At 36.7% G+C, this 18049-nt stretch overlaps 1 protein-coding gene across 1 annotated transcript in view; it reads left to right on the top strand.

The window, feature by feature from the left end:
• Positions 1–18049, top strand: part of DPYD (dihydropyrimidine dehydrogenase) — a 793614-nt gene that overhangs the window by 406910 nt on the left and 368655 nt on the right. The window contains exon 13 of the mRNA XM_024751225.1: positions 3169–3384. Within this exon, the coding sequence (XP_024606993.1) occupies positions 3169–3384 (216 nt within the window). The remainder of the gene's footprint in view (positions 1–3168; positions 3385–18049) is intronic.

The following is an 18049-nucleotide window of genomic DNA, read 5'->3' as shown; positions in this document are numbered from 1 at the left end:
ATCTTCTAGGTCACTTATCCGTTTTTCTGCCTCGGTTGTTCTGCTATTGATCCCTTCTAGAGAATTTTTAATTTCATTTATTGTGTTGCTCATGATTGTTTGTTTGCTCTTTAGTTCTTCTAGATGTTGTTATCGTTTCTTCTATTTTCTCCATTCTATTTCCAAGATTTTGGATCATATTTCCTATCATTATTCTGAACTCTTTTTCAGGTACACTGCCTATTACCTCTTCATTTGTTAGGTCTGGTGGGTTTTTACCTTGTTCCTTCATCTGCTATGTGTTTCTTTGTCTTCTCATTTTGCATAATTTACTGTGTTTGAGGTCTCCTTCTTGCAGGCTGCAGGTTTGTAGTTCCCATTTGTTTTGGTGTCTTCCCCCAGTGACTAAGGTTGGTTCAGTAGGTTTAGGCTTCCTGGTGGAGGGGACCAATGCCTGTGTCCTGGTTGATGAGGCTGGATCTTGTCTTTCTGGTGGGCAGGTCCATGTCTGGTGGTGTGTTTTGGTGTGTCTATGGCTTTATTATTATTTTAGGCAGTCTCTCTGCTAATGGGTGGGGTTATGTTCCTGTTTTGCTAGTTGTTTGGCATAGGGTGTCCAGCACTGTAGCTTGCTGATCACTGAGTGGAACTGGGTCTTGGTGTTGAGATGGAGATCTCTGGGAGATTTTCGCCATTTGATATTACGTGGAGCTGGGAGGTCTCTGGTGGACCAATGTGCTGAACTTGGCTCTCCCACCTCAGAGGCACAGCCCTGAGGCCTGGCTGGATCACCAAGAACCTGTCATCCACACAGCTCAGAATAAAAGGCAGAAAGAAAAAGATTTTTAAAACAATATTATAATAAAAAACAAAAAATAGTTACAAAAAATATGTTAATGTAATAAAAAAAGAAAGAACAACCAAACCAAAAAACAAAATCACCAATGATAACAAATGCTGAAAAGTATTACAAAAAAAAAAAGTGGACAGACAGAACCCTAGGATAAATGGTAAAAGCAAAGCTATACAGACAAAATCACACACAGAAACATACGCATACACCCTCACAAAAAGAGAAATAGGGAAAAAATATATATATATCGTTGCTCCCAAAGTCCACCTCCTCAATTTGGGGTGATTCGTGTCTATTCAGGTATCCCAGAGACGCAGGGTACGTCAAGTAGATTGTGGAGATTAATCCGCTGCTTCTGAGGCTGCTGGGAGAGATTTCCCTTTCTCTTCTTTGTTCGCACAACTCCCGAGGTTCAGCTTTGGATTCGCCCCCCCCCCCAACTTGTAGGTCGCCTGAGGGCATCTGTTCTTTGCTCAGACAGGATGGGGTTAAAGGAGCAGCTGCTTCGGGGGCTCTGGCTCACTCAGGCCGGGGGGAGGGAGGGGTGCGGATGTGGGGTGAGCCTGTGGCAGCAGAGGCTGGCATAACGTTACACCAGCCTGAGGCACCCCATGTGTTCTGTCAGGGAAGTTGTCCTTGGATCACGGGACCCTGGCAGTGGCGGGCTGCACAGGCTCCCGGGAGGGAGGTGTGGATAATGACCTGTGCTCGCACACAGGCTTCTTGGTGGCGGCAGCAGCGGCTTTAGCGTCTCATGCCTGTCTTTGGGGTATGCTCTGATAGCCGCAGCTCACGCCCGTCTCTGGGGCTCCTTTAAGCCGTGCTCTTAATCCCCTCTCCTCGCGCACCAGGAAACAAAGAGGGAAGAAAAAGTCTCTTGCCTCTTCGGCAGGTCAAGACTTTTCCCCGGACTGGCTTCTGGCCAGCCGTGGCGCACTAACCCCCTGCAGGCTGTGTTCACGCCGCCAACCCCAGTCCTCTCCCTGCGCTCCGACCGAAGCCCGAGCCTCAGCTCACAGACCCGCCCACCTCAGCGGGTGAGCAGACAAACCTCTCGGGCTGGTGAGTGCTGGTCGGCACCGATCCTCTGTGCGGGAATCTCACCGCTTTGCCCCCTGCACCCCTGTTGCTGTGCTATCCTCTGTGGTTCTGAGCTTCCCCCTCTGCCACCTGCTGTCTCCGCCCGCGAAGGGGCTTCCTAGTGTGTGGAAACCTTTCCTCCTTCACAGCTCCCTCCCACTGGTGCAGGTCCTGTCCCTATTCTTTTGTCTCTGTTTTTTCTTTTTTCGTTTGCCCTACCCAGGTATGTGGGGTGTTTCTTGCCTTTTGGGAGGTGTGAGGCCTTTTACCAGCGTTCAGAAGGTGTTCTGTAGGAGTTGTTCCACACGTAGATGTATTTCTGATGTATTTGTGGGGAGGAAGGTGATCTCCACGTCTTACCCTTCCGCCATCTTGAAGCTCCTCAGAGGCAGAGACATTTTACAAACAAAAGACCTGATGAAATGTTCAATAACCTCTGCAATCAGAGAGACAACATTTAGCAAGCACCTACTGTGTTTCAGTGGGCCATGCGCTTTGTAAAGCATTTTTTGATTGAATCTTTCCAGTAATGCAAAGTTGCTTTTAACTATGTTCATTTAACAAAGGTAGTTTTACAGTTTTGAGAGATTGCAGTTGAAATTTCTATACCATTTGGTACCTGTTTGGTTTCTGAAGAAAGTCCCCTCATGCACATGAATACATTACCCACTTTCCCAATTAGATGTCTCCCTGTGGCTTTTGATCTCCTGCGTTTTCCAGGATCCCTAGGAGGTAGGAAATTAGGCAACCAGCATTCATGCTGCTCTACTGAAAACGGTAAAGAAGAAAAGGAAAGGATGTGTTAGGTGGCTTTCCTAAAATCTCATAAATAGAGTCAGGTTACTGGAAATTGAATTTAGGACTCCTGACTTGCTGTTGCCCTTATCTCTGAGCACTAAAGACATTTCCACAAATTAAGTACAAAAAGGTTGGGCTAATGGGACCAAGGAGATAAATTCTGAAATTATTCCCTTTTGTGTTTGAATCTCAGAATGTTTTAAGTGTAGTTTTATTGTTTATTTAATTGATATTATTTCCATTAGTACTCTCTAAACTACTTTTTAAATTAGAAAAAGATGATATTATATGAATTTGGTTCTCTGCTAACTGACTTTTTTGCTAATTTTCATCATTCCAAACAGACCGATGTAATCTATATTAATTTAAATGCTGTGTTGAAGTGATTTTTGTAAAAGATTATATGGAAAAATCAGATGTGATACAAGAATAATTATTGGCTGTTTGTTTTTTCGCAGTCACAATATGGAGCTTCAGTTTCTGCCACGCCTCAACTACCCCTCTTTTATACTCCTATTGATCTGGTGGACATTAGTGTGGAAATGGCTGGATTGAAGTTTACAAATCCTTTTGGTCTTGCCAGTGCAACTCCAACTAGCAGTTCATCAATGATTCGTAGAGCTTTTGAAGCTGGATGGGGCTTTGCTCTGACCAAAACTTTCTCTCTTGATAAGGTAAGAAATTATTTTTGAAGTCATGTTTAAATATCTATCATGTATTTTAATTAGGGAATAAATATTATAATGGAAAGATTTTTCTGACCTATAAATAAGTGTTATTAAACTACTGGATAAAACCTATTATTACAAATGAGTCTTTAATTTCCTTCTATTTCTTCTGTCCCATGGAGGGGGAATGGCATAGAGTTTTCATTGTGTTTTGTCTAAGAAGCATCAAAAATAGAAATACTACAGAGTGTCTATTTCATTTAATAATCACAAACTTACTTATTCTTATGTCGGCATTATTAATTGTTTTGTGATTTCTGGATGTATGTGAATGAGGACATATGCCTCAACTCAAAGTTAGAGAGACAATGAATTTTATTTGCACATAATCCTGGAATCAAAGCCGTGTCAAAAAAAATCACTTATTGTAACTTACTGGTGCTGGAAATAAGATTCTTCTTGAATTTTTAAATACAGAAACATTTCCCTAAATACAATACCTGAGTTTAATTTGATATTATGACTTTGTACTCACAATGCAAGTGGACATACTTAGTAGAAAATAAACTACATATTAAAGTTCAGATTGATTCTTTATAAAGTACAGAAAGCATTTAAGTGAATGTTTTCAAAGTGGAATAATTTATGCAGTAGAGGGTTGCATCCTTATACAGTTTTGGATTAGAAAAAAGCAGCAAACTTTAACATTTTTAGGCCCTTTATCGATAAAATTTTAAATGCTACACCTATCGATATATTTAGTACTTACCAGTAGTTAGTAATAATTAATGTATAAGAATGTGTGAATCTACTGACTGAGAAAAGCATATCATTATTTAAATCAGCCTTATCCTTAGGCAAAGAAAATAATACACAAGAAATATGCCCCATTAAGCACATTCTCTTCTTTCACCTCTTACTAGGATCAATAACTGGCGTTATTATGGCTAAAACATCACAGCTGTTTTATTCTGACAGCTTTACAAGATGCTATGTGTAAGTGTGATCAAGAATATCTAGAGAATCCTCAAAAGTTAGAAAACTAGTGCATGAAAGAAAGGTTAAATATTTTTATGTTTAAATAGCTAAAGGGAGGTTTCTTCATAAATTGGCTGAATACTTAGAAATACTTTGGTTAAACAAAGTGTAAAAATAAACAACATATTGGATTTAGCTTTAGAATATCATTAATCAATTGTTTACAACCTTGTAGAATATTGACACTACATTTGTTTTTATTTCAATTTTTCCTTAAGAATTACTTGGAAGCTATAATCAAATGTTTAATCCGTTGAGAAAAACTGAGTCTCTGATATCACTTAATGACTACTTTAGTTATGCTATTTAAAAAGTTTTATATGTAAACAGAAATAGGTGGCTAATCAGGTATAAGGGAAGAATTGTAGGGGAAAAAAGTGTTTGCTTTGAACTTTCTGTTTGCTTACAAAAATTGAATTCTGATTAATCAGAGACATCTGTCTTTACTCTGTTGGTGACATGCCTTGATTTGTGAAGCTGTCTCTTTCAATAACCTAAGAGCAGTTGCCTTTATTAGGATCACCAGCAGAAATAAATGTGGGAGCTAACTTCCTTCTGAACCTCCAGTTTGAATTTAATCTACCAATTCAGAAGTCTGTGATGCTGGTTCAAAAGGAGAGTTATGGACAAATGCAAATTAAAGTTGGCACATAAAATATAATGACGGGGGTTTTAGGAAGCTCCACTTTACTTACTTTGATGGTGCGTACAACAAAATATTTGTGCAAAAACTATTTTAAATGTATCTGTGCAGGTTGTAATGACACAAATAACAATGCCACCTTGGGCTTATATAATTCTATTTTCAAAAATGATTTTTTTCCCGTACTTGATTTTGCAAAGTCGTCATTTTGCTTCATAGAGATCTACTTCTTTTCGTTTTGTGTTCTTATATTGTCTTAATTAGTGATTAAATATTTGTGAATTTATTATTGTCTCATGAGTTTTGTGCTTTCTTATTGGTGAAATATTGTAGTATAAATTCAGGATTATAAGCACATGTTTTTCGCAGCCTCTTACTAAAGACATCTATTAAAGTATTATATGTACTGTACATTTGTGTGGCATTATAGCATACCAATTTAGATTAGCCTTATTACAGTTTAGTATGCGATTTCAAGAGTCTACTTAAAATGTATTAAAATTCAGAGTCTTGACATTTGAAATTTGGATGCTCTTAATATGACAAAGGTTATTCTATGCAGTTTTGTTATCATATGAAATATTAATATTTCACAATACAGTTTTGATGAAGTACAATTTGCCGAGCTTGCATATGATAAAGAAATTAAATGCTTGCCAAGGGAGTTCAGTAAAAATTAGAGCCCTGCCTGAACATCTGCTGGAGATTTTATTATCCTGTCCTACTGACAGTGTGGCTCCCTCATTGTTTTTCAAGATTGACAGCTGAATATTACACTGCTTTCTGCAGCAAATATGTTTAGGTGAACTTTGTTTCCCTTTTTTTTATTTTTTTGGGGAGTTTGGAACATGCTTTGATTTTCATCCTATATATATATTTTTTATACTCGACATTTGTAGATGCCAGATTGAGGTCTAATATGCTGTAGCAGCGAAAGACCATTGACTTACGGTGAAATGCCAGTTGTTATCTCAGTAAACAGAAATATTATTATTCTTTACTGTGCAGTCTGTATAAAAGCTGTATGTGCTTTCTTTAGGGAGGCAAATGATAAGATTTTTAATGTCAAATATAAAAAGATCTATGTTTGCTTTTGTGTTAAATAACATCAAAGGTGGCTTTTATTAACTATATTTTTCCTTCCGAAATCAGACTTTCCTAGAGTGTCCCAAAATACCTAGCTTGCTTTTCTTGAGATTCTGTTTATGTGTTATAAAGACAATATTTGAAATATCATGATAAAAATATTTAAAATATAATTATACATTTTAATATAAATGTATATTGAGTTCAAGTTTAAAAAGGTAGGGGAGAAATCAATCTGTCAAGCTTAATTAAAGCGGAAGTGTCCTGACAAACCAGAGTAATGCTCTGTTTAACTGGGAATATTAGAAATTGTTTAGATTTCACATAAAATAACCTCCTGACCTGTGTTTGCATTATACTGATAGGAAATAGATAAAACACTTTGCTTTTGCTGATTATATCATAATTTTTTTCTCATAGGTAGCCAGCCACATATTATATACTGCAAATATGGAATATCTAACTGTAGGGTGCATATATCTTCATCACTACCCAGATAAACTCAGAAGTGTTTCTAACTATCATAAATCAAGTTCAAACCTAAGCAGAAGTTCACTTCATTTATAAGCTATATATAGCTATTACAGTACACTTGTAATTTATTTTTAGTAAGAAAATGTCTTGAATGCATATATTTTGTTTTAATAAGTATCAAATAATTAGGTATGTAGGTGTACAAATAATGAGTCTCTCTCAACATAAAATACTGAAAACTAGAATCTGAGAAATATTTAAGGGTCTTCATTATTTCTTTGGCATCAAAGTATTGATTGTAACTGTTTGCATAAAATACAATCTTATACCACATAGCACGATGCTTAGTGTATAGGAAGAGTTTGATAAATGTTTCATAGATATTCTTTGGATAAATGAATTAGTAAATGAATACATAGATTTCTTGGCAACAGCATATTGAGTTTATTTTTCTTCCAGCCATATGAACAGACAGTTAACACATAAAAAATGGATTGGTCTGAGTATTGATCTCAATCAAGGGAGAAAAGGCCAATTTAAAATTTTCATATCCCAGGTTGCTTTTATAGTACATGTATACATGTCTAAAAATGAAAATGTCAGTGGAATTTCTAAATGCGTGGATTGTATATTAAGATTTAGGTTGTTGACTAAGCCTTTAAAATGCAGAGGATTTTTGAGAAAACGGAATAAATATTGTACAGTATTAGGACGGGAAATAAAAATTATCTGGCCAAATTATGTGTCAATAGCCCTGACAGAAGAAATGTAGCCTGTTCTTGAATGCCTTTAGTGACAGAACATGCTAGATCTTTTAAGGCACTGCAGCCTGTTATAGCTATAGAAAGATCTGTTTTAGAAATGTATTCATTTTAATTTCCCCAAATCGGCCTTCTTATAAGTTGCATCCATATTTTATAGTTCTGCCCTCGGAGACATCATGACATAAATTAGTCTAACTTATTAACATAAATGAATTGTTGATTTTAAAATATGGTGTTCTTTTTCATTTTCCTTCCAAGTAAATAAATACCATAGAGGAAGGCTAACAAGTATGGCGAGGCAGTGCCATCTAGGGAAAAGAAATTTGACCTGGGCAACAACAGTCTCTGTCCCAAGTTGCTTCTATATCACTATCTTGAACATGTTGTTTGAAATTGCAGGTCATTGTTATGATTATTATTTTTACAAACATTACTAACTAGCATTTATCAATTACTTAGAATGTATAGATATTGCCAAATACTTTTCATAAGTTATCCATTGAATCTTCTCAATAAGATAGATAGTATAATTTTTTTAGATGAAATACAGCCGACCCTTGAACAACACGGGTGTTAGGAGCACCGACCCCCTGCAAAGTCGAAAATCTGCTTATAACTTTATAGTCAGCCCTCCGTATTTGTGGTTCCATATCTGCATATTGGACCAACCATGGGTCCATATAGTACTGTAGTACTTGATTATTGAAAAAAATCTGCATACAAGTGGACGCAGTTCAAGTCTGCATTGTTCAACGATCAACTGTAATAGTCTGAGAAAGCTAAATAAGTAGCCCAGGAGTTGGAACAACAATTATTTATTCACTCAGTTATGTACATTGGTAGTTTGGCTGAGCTCATATGGGAAGTTCTTCTGCATCACATGATGTCTGCTGGGCTCATTCATGCATTTGCAGTCAGTTGGAGGGATGCCTGGGGACAGGCAAGATGGCCCCACTCATGTGTCTGGTCAGAGTTGCTGTAATTGCTGAGATGGCCGGGCCCTTCTCTCCATCTCTTCATAATCTCTCTTGCCTCTTGGTATCTCAGCATCAAGGAGAGTAACTTGGGCTTGTTCACAAGGTAGCAGTGTTCTAAGAAGGCAAGACTCGAAGCTGCAAGGCCTTGCTGAGACCTCAAAAGTCACACACTGTCACTTCCACTGTACTTTCTGTGACAAAGCAAGTTACAAGGTACAATATACATGGCTGTATTCAAGAAGTAGGTAAATACCATCTGCTCATTGATGGGAAGAACAGCAAAGTCATATCACAAAGGGGCATGCATACAGCATGGAAGGATTATTGCAGCTGTCTTTGTAACTTGACCTCTGGTCACAATAATTCACATCCCTTCCATGTGCAAAATGCATCCACCCCATTCCAAGACACTCAAAATATCATCCAATCATGATTTGGGGCTCAATGTCTATGATCTAGTGATCTGTATCAGGTCCTAACCCGTATAAGGCTGTTTGGGTTCACCTTCACTTTATCCAGGGTTCTGTGAAATAGAAAGACAAGTTGTCTATCTGCTATACACCCAACATAAAATGATATGGTCATGAGAACCACAGCAGATACTCTCATTCAGGAAGAGAAGAAATGGAAGGAAAATAGCAATCACTTGTCCATTGCAATTTTGAAATTCAGTTGGGCACATGTTGTCAGGGCCCATTACTTAATTAAGATCCAGTTCTACTCTCTAGTAGTGGTTTCCTAATCCATTGTTCCTATCCACTATTGGCCCTAACTTCTGGGATCTTGCTTCTGTCCTCTGAGTTTTGTTTTGCTTTGTTTTGTTTAGAAATGACCACTGATGGTCCATGTTGGCAGTGGAGTAGCCTTTTCAGCCTGTTTCTGACCATAGAAAGTTAGGAATCCCTATTTCTCGCTTTATTTTGAATTATCCCTTTTAGTCCTAGGTCATAGTGATGTCACCACAAAACTTTCTTAAAAACTTCTCAGATCTGTTAAGGGCCGACTCCATGCCCCAAAGCCACATCCATAAGTCTTTTTGAGACAGACTTCTCTCCATTTTGAATATGTCTTGCTGCTGTGACACAGTGTCCTAAAGATTCTTAGAATCGATATTGTCTACTTGAAAGAATCTACTAGGACCAGATTGAAATCTTTGTAAAGTCCTAACAAAGTATCATATAGCAATGCTCTTGATGTGATCTTTACCCCAGGGTCATTTCTTACTTGGAAAATCTTTTTCCTTCCAGGAGAGATGAAGTGTGAAGAATAGTTTTATTTTCCAATGTGGCAAGTCCTAGGCTCCTTTTCTTTACTCACTCTAAGTTTGCTAGCAGTCAAATATATCCTTATTTGACTCTTTTCTCTCTTACAGTACCCTACTATACATGGGCGGAAACACTCAACTGACACTCTCAGCATTCTGTCTAGAGATTTCTTTAGTCAGATCCACAAATGCATTACGTACATTTTCTATCTTCTGAATGATCACCAGTGACATTCTGCCACTTGTTCTGTCACTGCGTAATACAGGCCACTCTTTTTTTAAAAATTAATTAATTAATTAATCTTATTTATTTATTTGGCTGCGTTGGGTCTTCGTTGCTGCGTGCGGGCTTTCTCTGCGGTGAGCGGGGGCTGCTCTTCGTTGCGGTGCGCAAGCTTCTCATTGCAGTGGCTTCTCTTTTTTGCTGATCACGGGCTTTCTCTAGTTGCGGCGAGCGGGGGCTGCTCTTCGTTGCGGTGCGCAAGCTTCTCATTGCAGTGGCTTCTCTTTTTTGCTGATCACGGGCTCTAGGCACACAGGCTTCAGTAGTTGTGGCACATGGGCTCAGTAGTTGTGGCTCGCGGGCTCTAGAGCGCAGGCTCAGTAGTTGTGGCACACGGGCTTAGTTGCTCTGCGACGTGTGAGATCTTCCTGGACCAGGGCTCGAACCCGTGTCCCCTGCATTGGCAGGTGGATTCTTAACCAGTTCGCCACCAGGGAAGTCCCAAGGCCACTCTTTCCCAGTCTCCAATAGCATTTTTTACACTGTGTTTTAAGCCTCCACTAACATTCTTCCAGATTACTAACAGACTACTCTTGAGTTTTCAAGAGAGGCCTCTGCCTGCCTCTCAATCTGAGATCTGGTGCTGCATGTTTTTGATTTTAGGCTAGAGGATATTTCTGTATCACTTATCTGTTGCTGTATATCAAACCACTCCACAATTTAGTGGCTTAAAGCAACAAGTAATCTGCTCTTGATCCTATAGTTTGGTAATCTGGTCAGGGCTCAGTTGGGTAGGCCTTTTTTGCCCCATGTGATGTTACTTATTCTCACTAGTGCATTTGTGACCAGTTGACAGACTGCTTGGTGGCTGGCTTGTCCCTGATGGCTTCATTCACATGCTTCGGTCCTCAGACAAGACCCAGGAGCATGGAAATGGCTCTACTCATCCAAAGCCTTAAATTTACCATGCCAGGTTTTGAACCAAGGTCTATTTGGTCTATTTCAGGCTCTTTCCTCTATATGATGCTGTTTCCTAATTTATCCTCACTGGACCTCATTACTCTATGTATAAAATGAAGGCAGTTTGACTCCATCAGCGTTTGGAGTTCAGCTGAACAGGTGCACTGAGGGCCTCCCACCCCCTGCTTCAAGCAGAGTGGCATTTGGGATTTTATGTCTATTTTGGTTCTATCTACTATTTCACTGAGAGAGAGAGAGAGAGAGAGAGAGAGAGAGAGAGGGAGAGAATTTATTAAAAAACCTCTGGGAATCCATTGTCATGAAAAGCCAATCTTCCTGTACCATCCTTCTCCAGCCACCCTGGCCATCCTTCTAGTCCTCCAACATGGTAGGCTCCTCCAACTCTTAGGACCATTTTGCTTGTGTTTGCTCTGCCTGGAAGGCTCTGCCCTCAGCTTTTTATACAGCTACTCTTGCTTCCCATTCAGTTTTCACATCAAAAATTCTCTCCTCAGAGAATTCTTCGCTGACCACTCAAAACTCATTCTGTCTGTCCCCCATTTCCCTGGTTGTTTTATCTTCACCGTGCTTGGCACCATATGAAATTACCATGCTCTTAATCATTTATTTACTTACTTGTATATTTTCTGTTTTAGCCATTTGAAGTAAGCTTCGTAAGAAGAGAGATGTTATCTTTCTTGTTTGCTACTGTATGCCCAGTGCCAAGAACCATGTCTGGCAGATAGGAAGGATGCAATACATACTTGTTAGATGAATGAATAATTATAGGATTCTAATTTAAACCACAATTCCACATGACAGCTCTTCAGTTACTTGGAGACAGCTCTCATGTCCTATCTGCAAGCCTTGTCTTTTTCCTTTTTAAATAGTCCCATTTTCCTTCCCATAATAAGGTTTGCAGACTTTTCACTGTGTAGGTTGTCGGTTCTCCCATGTGGATTTCCAGAAACTTGTTTCGATCCTCATTATCTTAATTGAGAGGAAGTTGCCTACATTTGCACAAATTGTCAGCACCTATGAACCAGACAAAAATCAGGACTAACATTGTCAGGACTATAAATGCAAAAAATAATATTTAAAGGTGTTAAGAAAAATTTCACAAATATGATACATAATTATATTTTAGAGCCTAAGTAATTCTCTTTGGATTACAATACAGAAAATCACAGTTTACTCTTATAACTCCTTTTGGAAGGCCTTATGAGAAATAAAGGTCTGGATTTTTAAAAGATTATATCAAAACTAATATATTTTATTATTATTGAGCTTCTACATTACTTTATCATGAAAGTCTATGAAATAATGAATGAACAACATTCCATTGTGTTATTTTCACTGCTATAGTTCTGGCTTTAAATTTAGTACATAAATAGGTTTTTTTTTTAATGTGTAGTATTATTCTATTGTATATCTAACTATACATTAACTAAGGACTATAATTATTTAAACACATTCAATATAAGCTTTTCCTCTGGGAAACTTTTTAACATGCTAAAACCATAAGTGATTTCTGTGTAGTAATAGTTTGATTTTCACTGGTTAGGTTCTTTTACTGTTATTTAGATGAACTGTATTCGTAATTTTGACTGAATTCTTAATTCATAAAATTGACTCACCCTCAGATTATACACAATGGGTTTTTTAAAAGGCTACAGTTCACACGTAGTCTTAGGAGAGATTTCATCCAAATGTTCACTTCAAGACTGTTTAGCAAGCTCTTCTCTGAAGCAAACTTGATCGCTTCAACAACAAAAGAATGTGTGTGTGTGCTTGCATACCCATTTGTGTGTACACTTGCAATAATGAAGCTAAGTCTTGCAAGTTAGAATCCAATAAAAATACTCCCTACCTCCCCGCAAAGTCCTAAATGAATAATTTTCAAGCACGCCATGTATGCCAGGCTTAGTTTGTTCAGTAAAATATAGATTATGATGTTTCCAAATAGGTTGACATACTTCTAATATTAAACATAAATCTTTTAATTGTAACCAAAGTAGCATTTTTAACCAAGTATATTATTAAAGTTATTTAAATTGTTCTCAATTTTTTTGCCTTCTTTTTCACAATTTGGGCTAGTCGACTATGAAGGAGACCAATCAATTTTCCAATATAATTACGTCTTCACCTCTTTTCCATTTCAGGCTGCGATTTCACACTTGTTAATTAGTTAATCATTTTGGTAGAGTGGACAAGGTGAGACTCAAATAGGCTTTTTAATAATATAAATTGATGTGTACAATTTTGATCTGGGTTAGCTGGTAGCAAAACCTAACTTGTAGTGGAAAATACCTCTCATTCAGCTCCTTTTTTCTTAAGCAACTAGTGCCAAGGTTAATGGAAAAGTCTCATAATTATGGCTAATGGAAATTTCCTTAGAGTATAGTCCTGCCATTGGGAAACTGATTTTCCAGTCTCACTTAATTTTTTTGCAGCTTTTAAATTTAAGTAGCTGAAAAGTATCCATATTCTGGGAATGTTTGAATGATGCAGTCTTGGTTGAAATTAAGATGACTTGAATTCCATAATACCATTCTTGGCTTTGTATTTTCTTTATTGTTTTTTAACAAGATTCTAGTCATACTACATAAAGATAGTCTTTAACCTTCATTAAAAAAAAAACTTTAAATATAAAACCCAGTGATTAGCTCACTGTCAAATTTTTATTAAAGATATACCTACATTGGCTATTTTGTTATAAGAATTTATTCAGTTTTAAATTGCAGTTCTATTTGTGTTCCTTTTTCTTACGTGACTTGCGATGAGCTTCATGTTCAATATTCGTCACTTCACATTCACCACTATTTCTGAAATAAGGTGTCACTAGATGCTTAAGGAAGTAACTGTTTTTTTAGAGAAACATTCAGCCAAACTTTCTTTTCATACATCAGTTACCTTTACTTACCCGACTTCCCCATCTGCTTCTTTCATTTCAGCTAAATCCCTGCCCTTTTCATCCTGCTCTGCTTATTCATTTGCATGTTTCCCCACAATATCCCATATGTTTGGAACAATTTATCATTAGCTTCTGCCAAATTCACTCTATATTAAAGTTAAAATTTATCTAAAAGTGTCATAAGTGTCACTTTTAGGTATACTGACTAGACTGGATGTATTTTGAGAACTGTTGTTGTCTTTATATATACTTTTTTTTTTCTCATTGACTCAAACATTTGTTAGGCACTGACCATTCATATGGTGTGCATGTGTGTGTGTGTATGTGTATAAATGGTTTTTGCTCTACAAGATTTAAACTCGTTCAGAATATACAACAAAAAGATGCAGGAAGACCGACTAAATGTTGACATAAGGCAGCAGAGATTCTTAGACTAAAAATGTTACTTCAAAAGCAGTATTTTCCTCAGTTTTTTAAAAAGAAAAATGACTTCACATTTGAGCTGTATCTTTATTCTAGGCAGAAAGGATAGCTTACGGACATCCATGGTCTTGGGAGTGCCAAGCATATTTAAGATTCAGCATAATGCATCACAGGGTGGTATAAGTATCTGTGGTGACTATGGGAAAGGCCTGTTAGGCTGGGAATTTAAATGTGATTTTATAGACAACAGGAAACTAAAGAGGTTTTAAGTAGAGGAATTACATAATTCAATTTGGAAGTCACTATTAATCATGATGTAACTCCCATTCACCATTTCAGTAATGACTTCCACTTGCCCCCAACACAGTCTCTTTTTTCTGATTAATCCAGTCTAATCATGAAGCTTATGTTTGTATCATCTATACCTTATACTTATAATATATATCTATACTTCTCTAAACCTTTGGTAAAGCAAGACCAAAATATCTGTTTTCCCTTCTTTATGGTATTCTAGTGAAGATCAGTTTGAATTAAAAAAAAAATTGTAAAAATGATTTTCTAACATGTGAAATACCGTTATCAGTAGAGTTGTCATTATTGTTACCACAATCTGCATGCCAAAGTAAAACATTAATAGTCATGTAATCATTTTTTAAAGCATAGAAAATCACTATATTTTTGCCCTTCTCATTTAAGGTCTTATCTCCACTAGTACCACCCATATCTAAGCCACCGTCATTTCTCAATGAATACTACGCCAGCCTCCACCCCACAGTCTAAGTGATCTCTTACAACCTAAGTCATATCATGCCCTTCCTTTGCTTAAAACATTCTAATGGCTTTCCATAGCCCGTAAACTAAGATCCAAAATTCTTGTACAAATCGCTTTATCATATAGCTCTTGCCTGTCTCTCAGACCTCATCTCATTCTACTTGTACTAATTAAGCTACCTCATCTCATTCTACTTGTACCAATTAAGCTACAGCCACAATGGCCTTTTCTAGTTTTCTCCAATGAACCAACCTCATTGTCACCTGTTGCCTTTCACTAATTGTTCTTCTTGCCTAGAATTTTTGGGCCCTTACATTCAAAAAGAAGAAAAAAAAAATCATTGCTAATGGGAAAGTATAAATAATATAGGAAAAATCTGTTGTAATAAGTACTTTATGTTTATTGCAGTTTATCAGATAACAGAAAATATAGATGACAACTGACCAATTAAACTGTGAAGGAATGGTCACATGTTCTTCTTTTCTGTTCCTTTCAAATAGCAGAAGATTTGTGACTTTTAAATCATTCAATAAAATTCCTCTTTAATATTTCTGAAAAACAAAAGAGATAAGGAATTGTTCTTCCTTATAGCTGTTGGAATCTCATTAGTTGCCAATCATAAAATCCCCCCAAAAAGGAAAGGATTTTATAAGGATCAGAAATTGCACTGCAAAGAGCAGTGGATGTTATGTAACACACACACGGGCTCAGAGAAAAACATTTTTAAAACGCTTTTTCATCTAAACTTAATAAGTATTAATGTAAATGTTAAAACACCAAGCTGTGATTCCTGATTTCTGAACCTGTTTATAATTCACTGAAAACTAGAAAATGCTTCCCAACTCTAGAATGCCTTCCATCAGTGTGTATGGGGTTTGTGTCTATAGCTACTATTAACATTAATAGGATTTAATCGAGTAGTTCTCTTACACGCAGGTCAGAAAATTCACTCAAATTATTATAGGCATAGTCAATCGTGGAGCTTAATTCATAGTACATGTAATTTGCAGTGTTTCACATTAAAACATGAAATAAAACATATTAAGAAGTTGCCGCTATAGCCATTTTTGGAGCAAGTACTTAAAGTATATTTAATATTGAACTTTCAGTATTAAATAAAAGACAAGTTTATAAGCAGTTCAATAATTGGACAGACTACATATTGATTTTTTCCTTTGTTGTGTAATATTACCCACTTCTCCATCCAGAACCATGTCGTACCGGGTTGAAGAGTGCTAGAAACATGGTCGCTGTTGTGTATTGGAATGTGGAGAGATGGAAAGGCTGTCACAGCAGTCAATAAGATCTGAGAGGTGTTGACTAATTGCCTGCTAATTACACAGTAAATTGTCTAATTAAGCTGATGGTTAATTAGGGTACGCTTGCACAGCAGTCTTGTGGAATTTGTGTCTGATGTCTGGGAAGCAGCTTGTGTAATTGGCAAACTGGTAAGGACTGGCAGAGAACATGACTGGAAAGCTCATGCCAGTGGATGACAGAATAAGGATTTTTGTGGAAACAAAGGGGTTTTCATTTTTATACTGAAAGTATTGTTTCAGTTCTGCAGATATTCTGCAGTGAGCAATTGAGAAATACATTTGAAGCCTAGGTTACATGAGCAAAGCAAGGCTTAAAACGTGCTTCAACATGTTAAATGTGCTGTTTGCTTGGCATTTATCAGCTCTGATACACTATATCATATTATATTAATATACACATTGTGTTTTTACAGTTCCCCCTTTTAACACACGTTATTTGGTGTTCACGTGCAAAAAAAATTCCACGCATCTAAGGGGGAAAATGCTTCTTTTATGAAGACATGAGAAGACAACAAATATGACTGATTAAAATACATTAGAAGTAAGAATTTGGGGTTAATTATTTAATTTTTTTTTTGCGGTACGCGGGCCTCTCACTGTTGTGGCCTCTCCCGTTGTGGAGCACAGGCTCTGGACATGCAGGCTGAGTGGCCATGGCTCATGGGCCTAGCCTCTCGGCGGCATGTGGGCTCTTCCTGGACTGGGCCGTGAATCCGTGTCCCCTGCATCGGCAGGCGGACTCTCAACCACTGCACCACCAGGGAAGCCCTAATTATTTAATTTTTAATTTATGCTTCACCAAGAACCATAAAATATTAGACATACTACAGGTATGTTTGGATATACTTTTAAGAAATAAAAAAAATTATTTGTAATGGGAGAATTTCAGTTTTATTATTTATACAATTTTACCACACAAATGGCTTTTGCTTAAATTTAGTAAAATATAAGAACAGAGTACTTCAGTATTGAATTACATGTCTTTCATTTCTGAATGCATGTGAGTACTGTTGGAGTTATAACTTGCAAAATGTTAATGCCTTAAAAATAGAAGATCTAGAAGTTTTGTTGCTATTGTTGTTCTTTATAGCTGAGGAAGTATAACTTTTCATTTCAGAAAGTTATCTATGGTTGAAATACAAACATGCAAATTCTCCTTGTAAATAAACTAAACTAATCCACTGAAGAATACAGGCCCTTTATAAATGAAGTTAGGTATACACATACATCTCCCTTTTAAAAGAGACCTGAATACAAATGATTGTTTCTGCCATTTGCCTCTAGATTCCAACATTTTTGAGGATTTTGAAATAAGATTTTGAATAGAACTTTAAGTTGCAGTTGAAACAGAGGGTCACAGATGCATAATAAATCTTGGATTTATACTTTTATGTTAATGAAGAAAGATAAATTTTAAGTGTTTCAAAACATTTCTGAAAGATAAGGTCTTGATTAAATTTTAGTGTCAACATTGTTTTATTGCTTTCTTAGCTAATAAAATGCATGTATGCCTGTGATTAGATGAATGTGTATGTTTTTTATTCTCACTCTTTTCCACTGAGGATTTGAAGTTGTGTGTATGCTATATGTTTTTAAATAGAAAGAGAGAAATACACATTATATACTCTGTAAAATATCTTTGAATTAGCATGAACCTTGGAGATATATGCATGGTAAATGAAAATATTTGCTATTTTAACACAAAAGGTGTTTTTCAACCTGTCTTAAAGCAATACCTTAAAATATTAAGTAACAGATATTAAAAAAGGTGTAAAATAAAATATTCTTTATTTCAAGGGTAAAGAAAAATCATA

The sequence above is a fragment of the Neophocaena asiaeorientalis genome, unplaced genomic scaffold (genome assembly GCF_003031525.2).
Source record: "Neophocaena asiaeorientalis asiaeorientalis breed wild unplaced genomic scaffold, Neophocaena_asiaeorientalis_V1.1 scaffold147, whole genome shotgun sequence".
In the NCBI taxonomy this organism is placed as follows: Eukaryota; Metazoa; Chordata; class Mammalia; order Artiodactyla; family Phocoenidae; genus Neophocaena; species Neophocaena asiaeorientalis.
The sequence above is the reverse complement of the archived record's forward strand: the minus strand, read 5'-3'. Positions and strand labels throughout refer to the sequence as shown.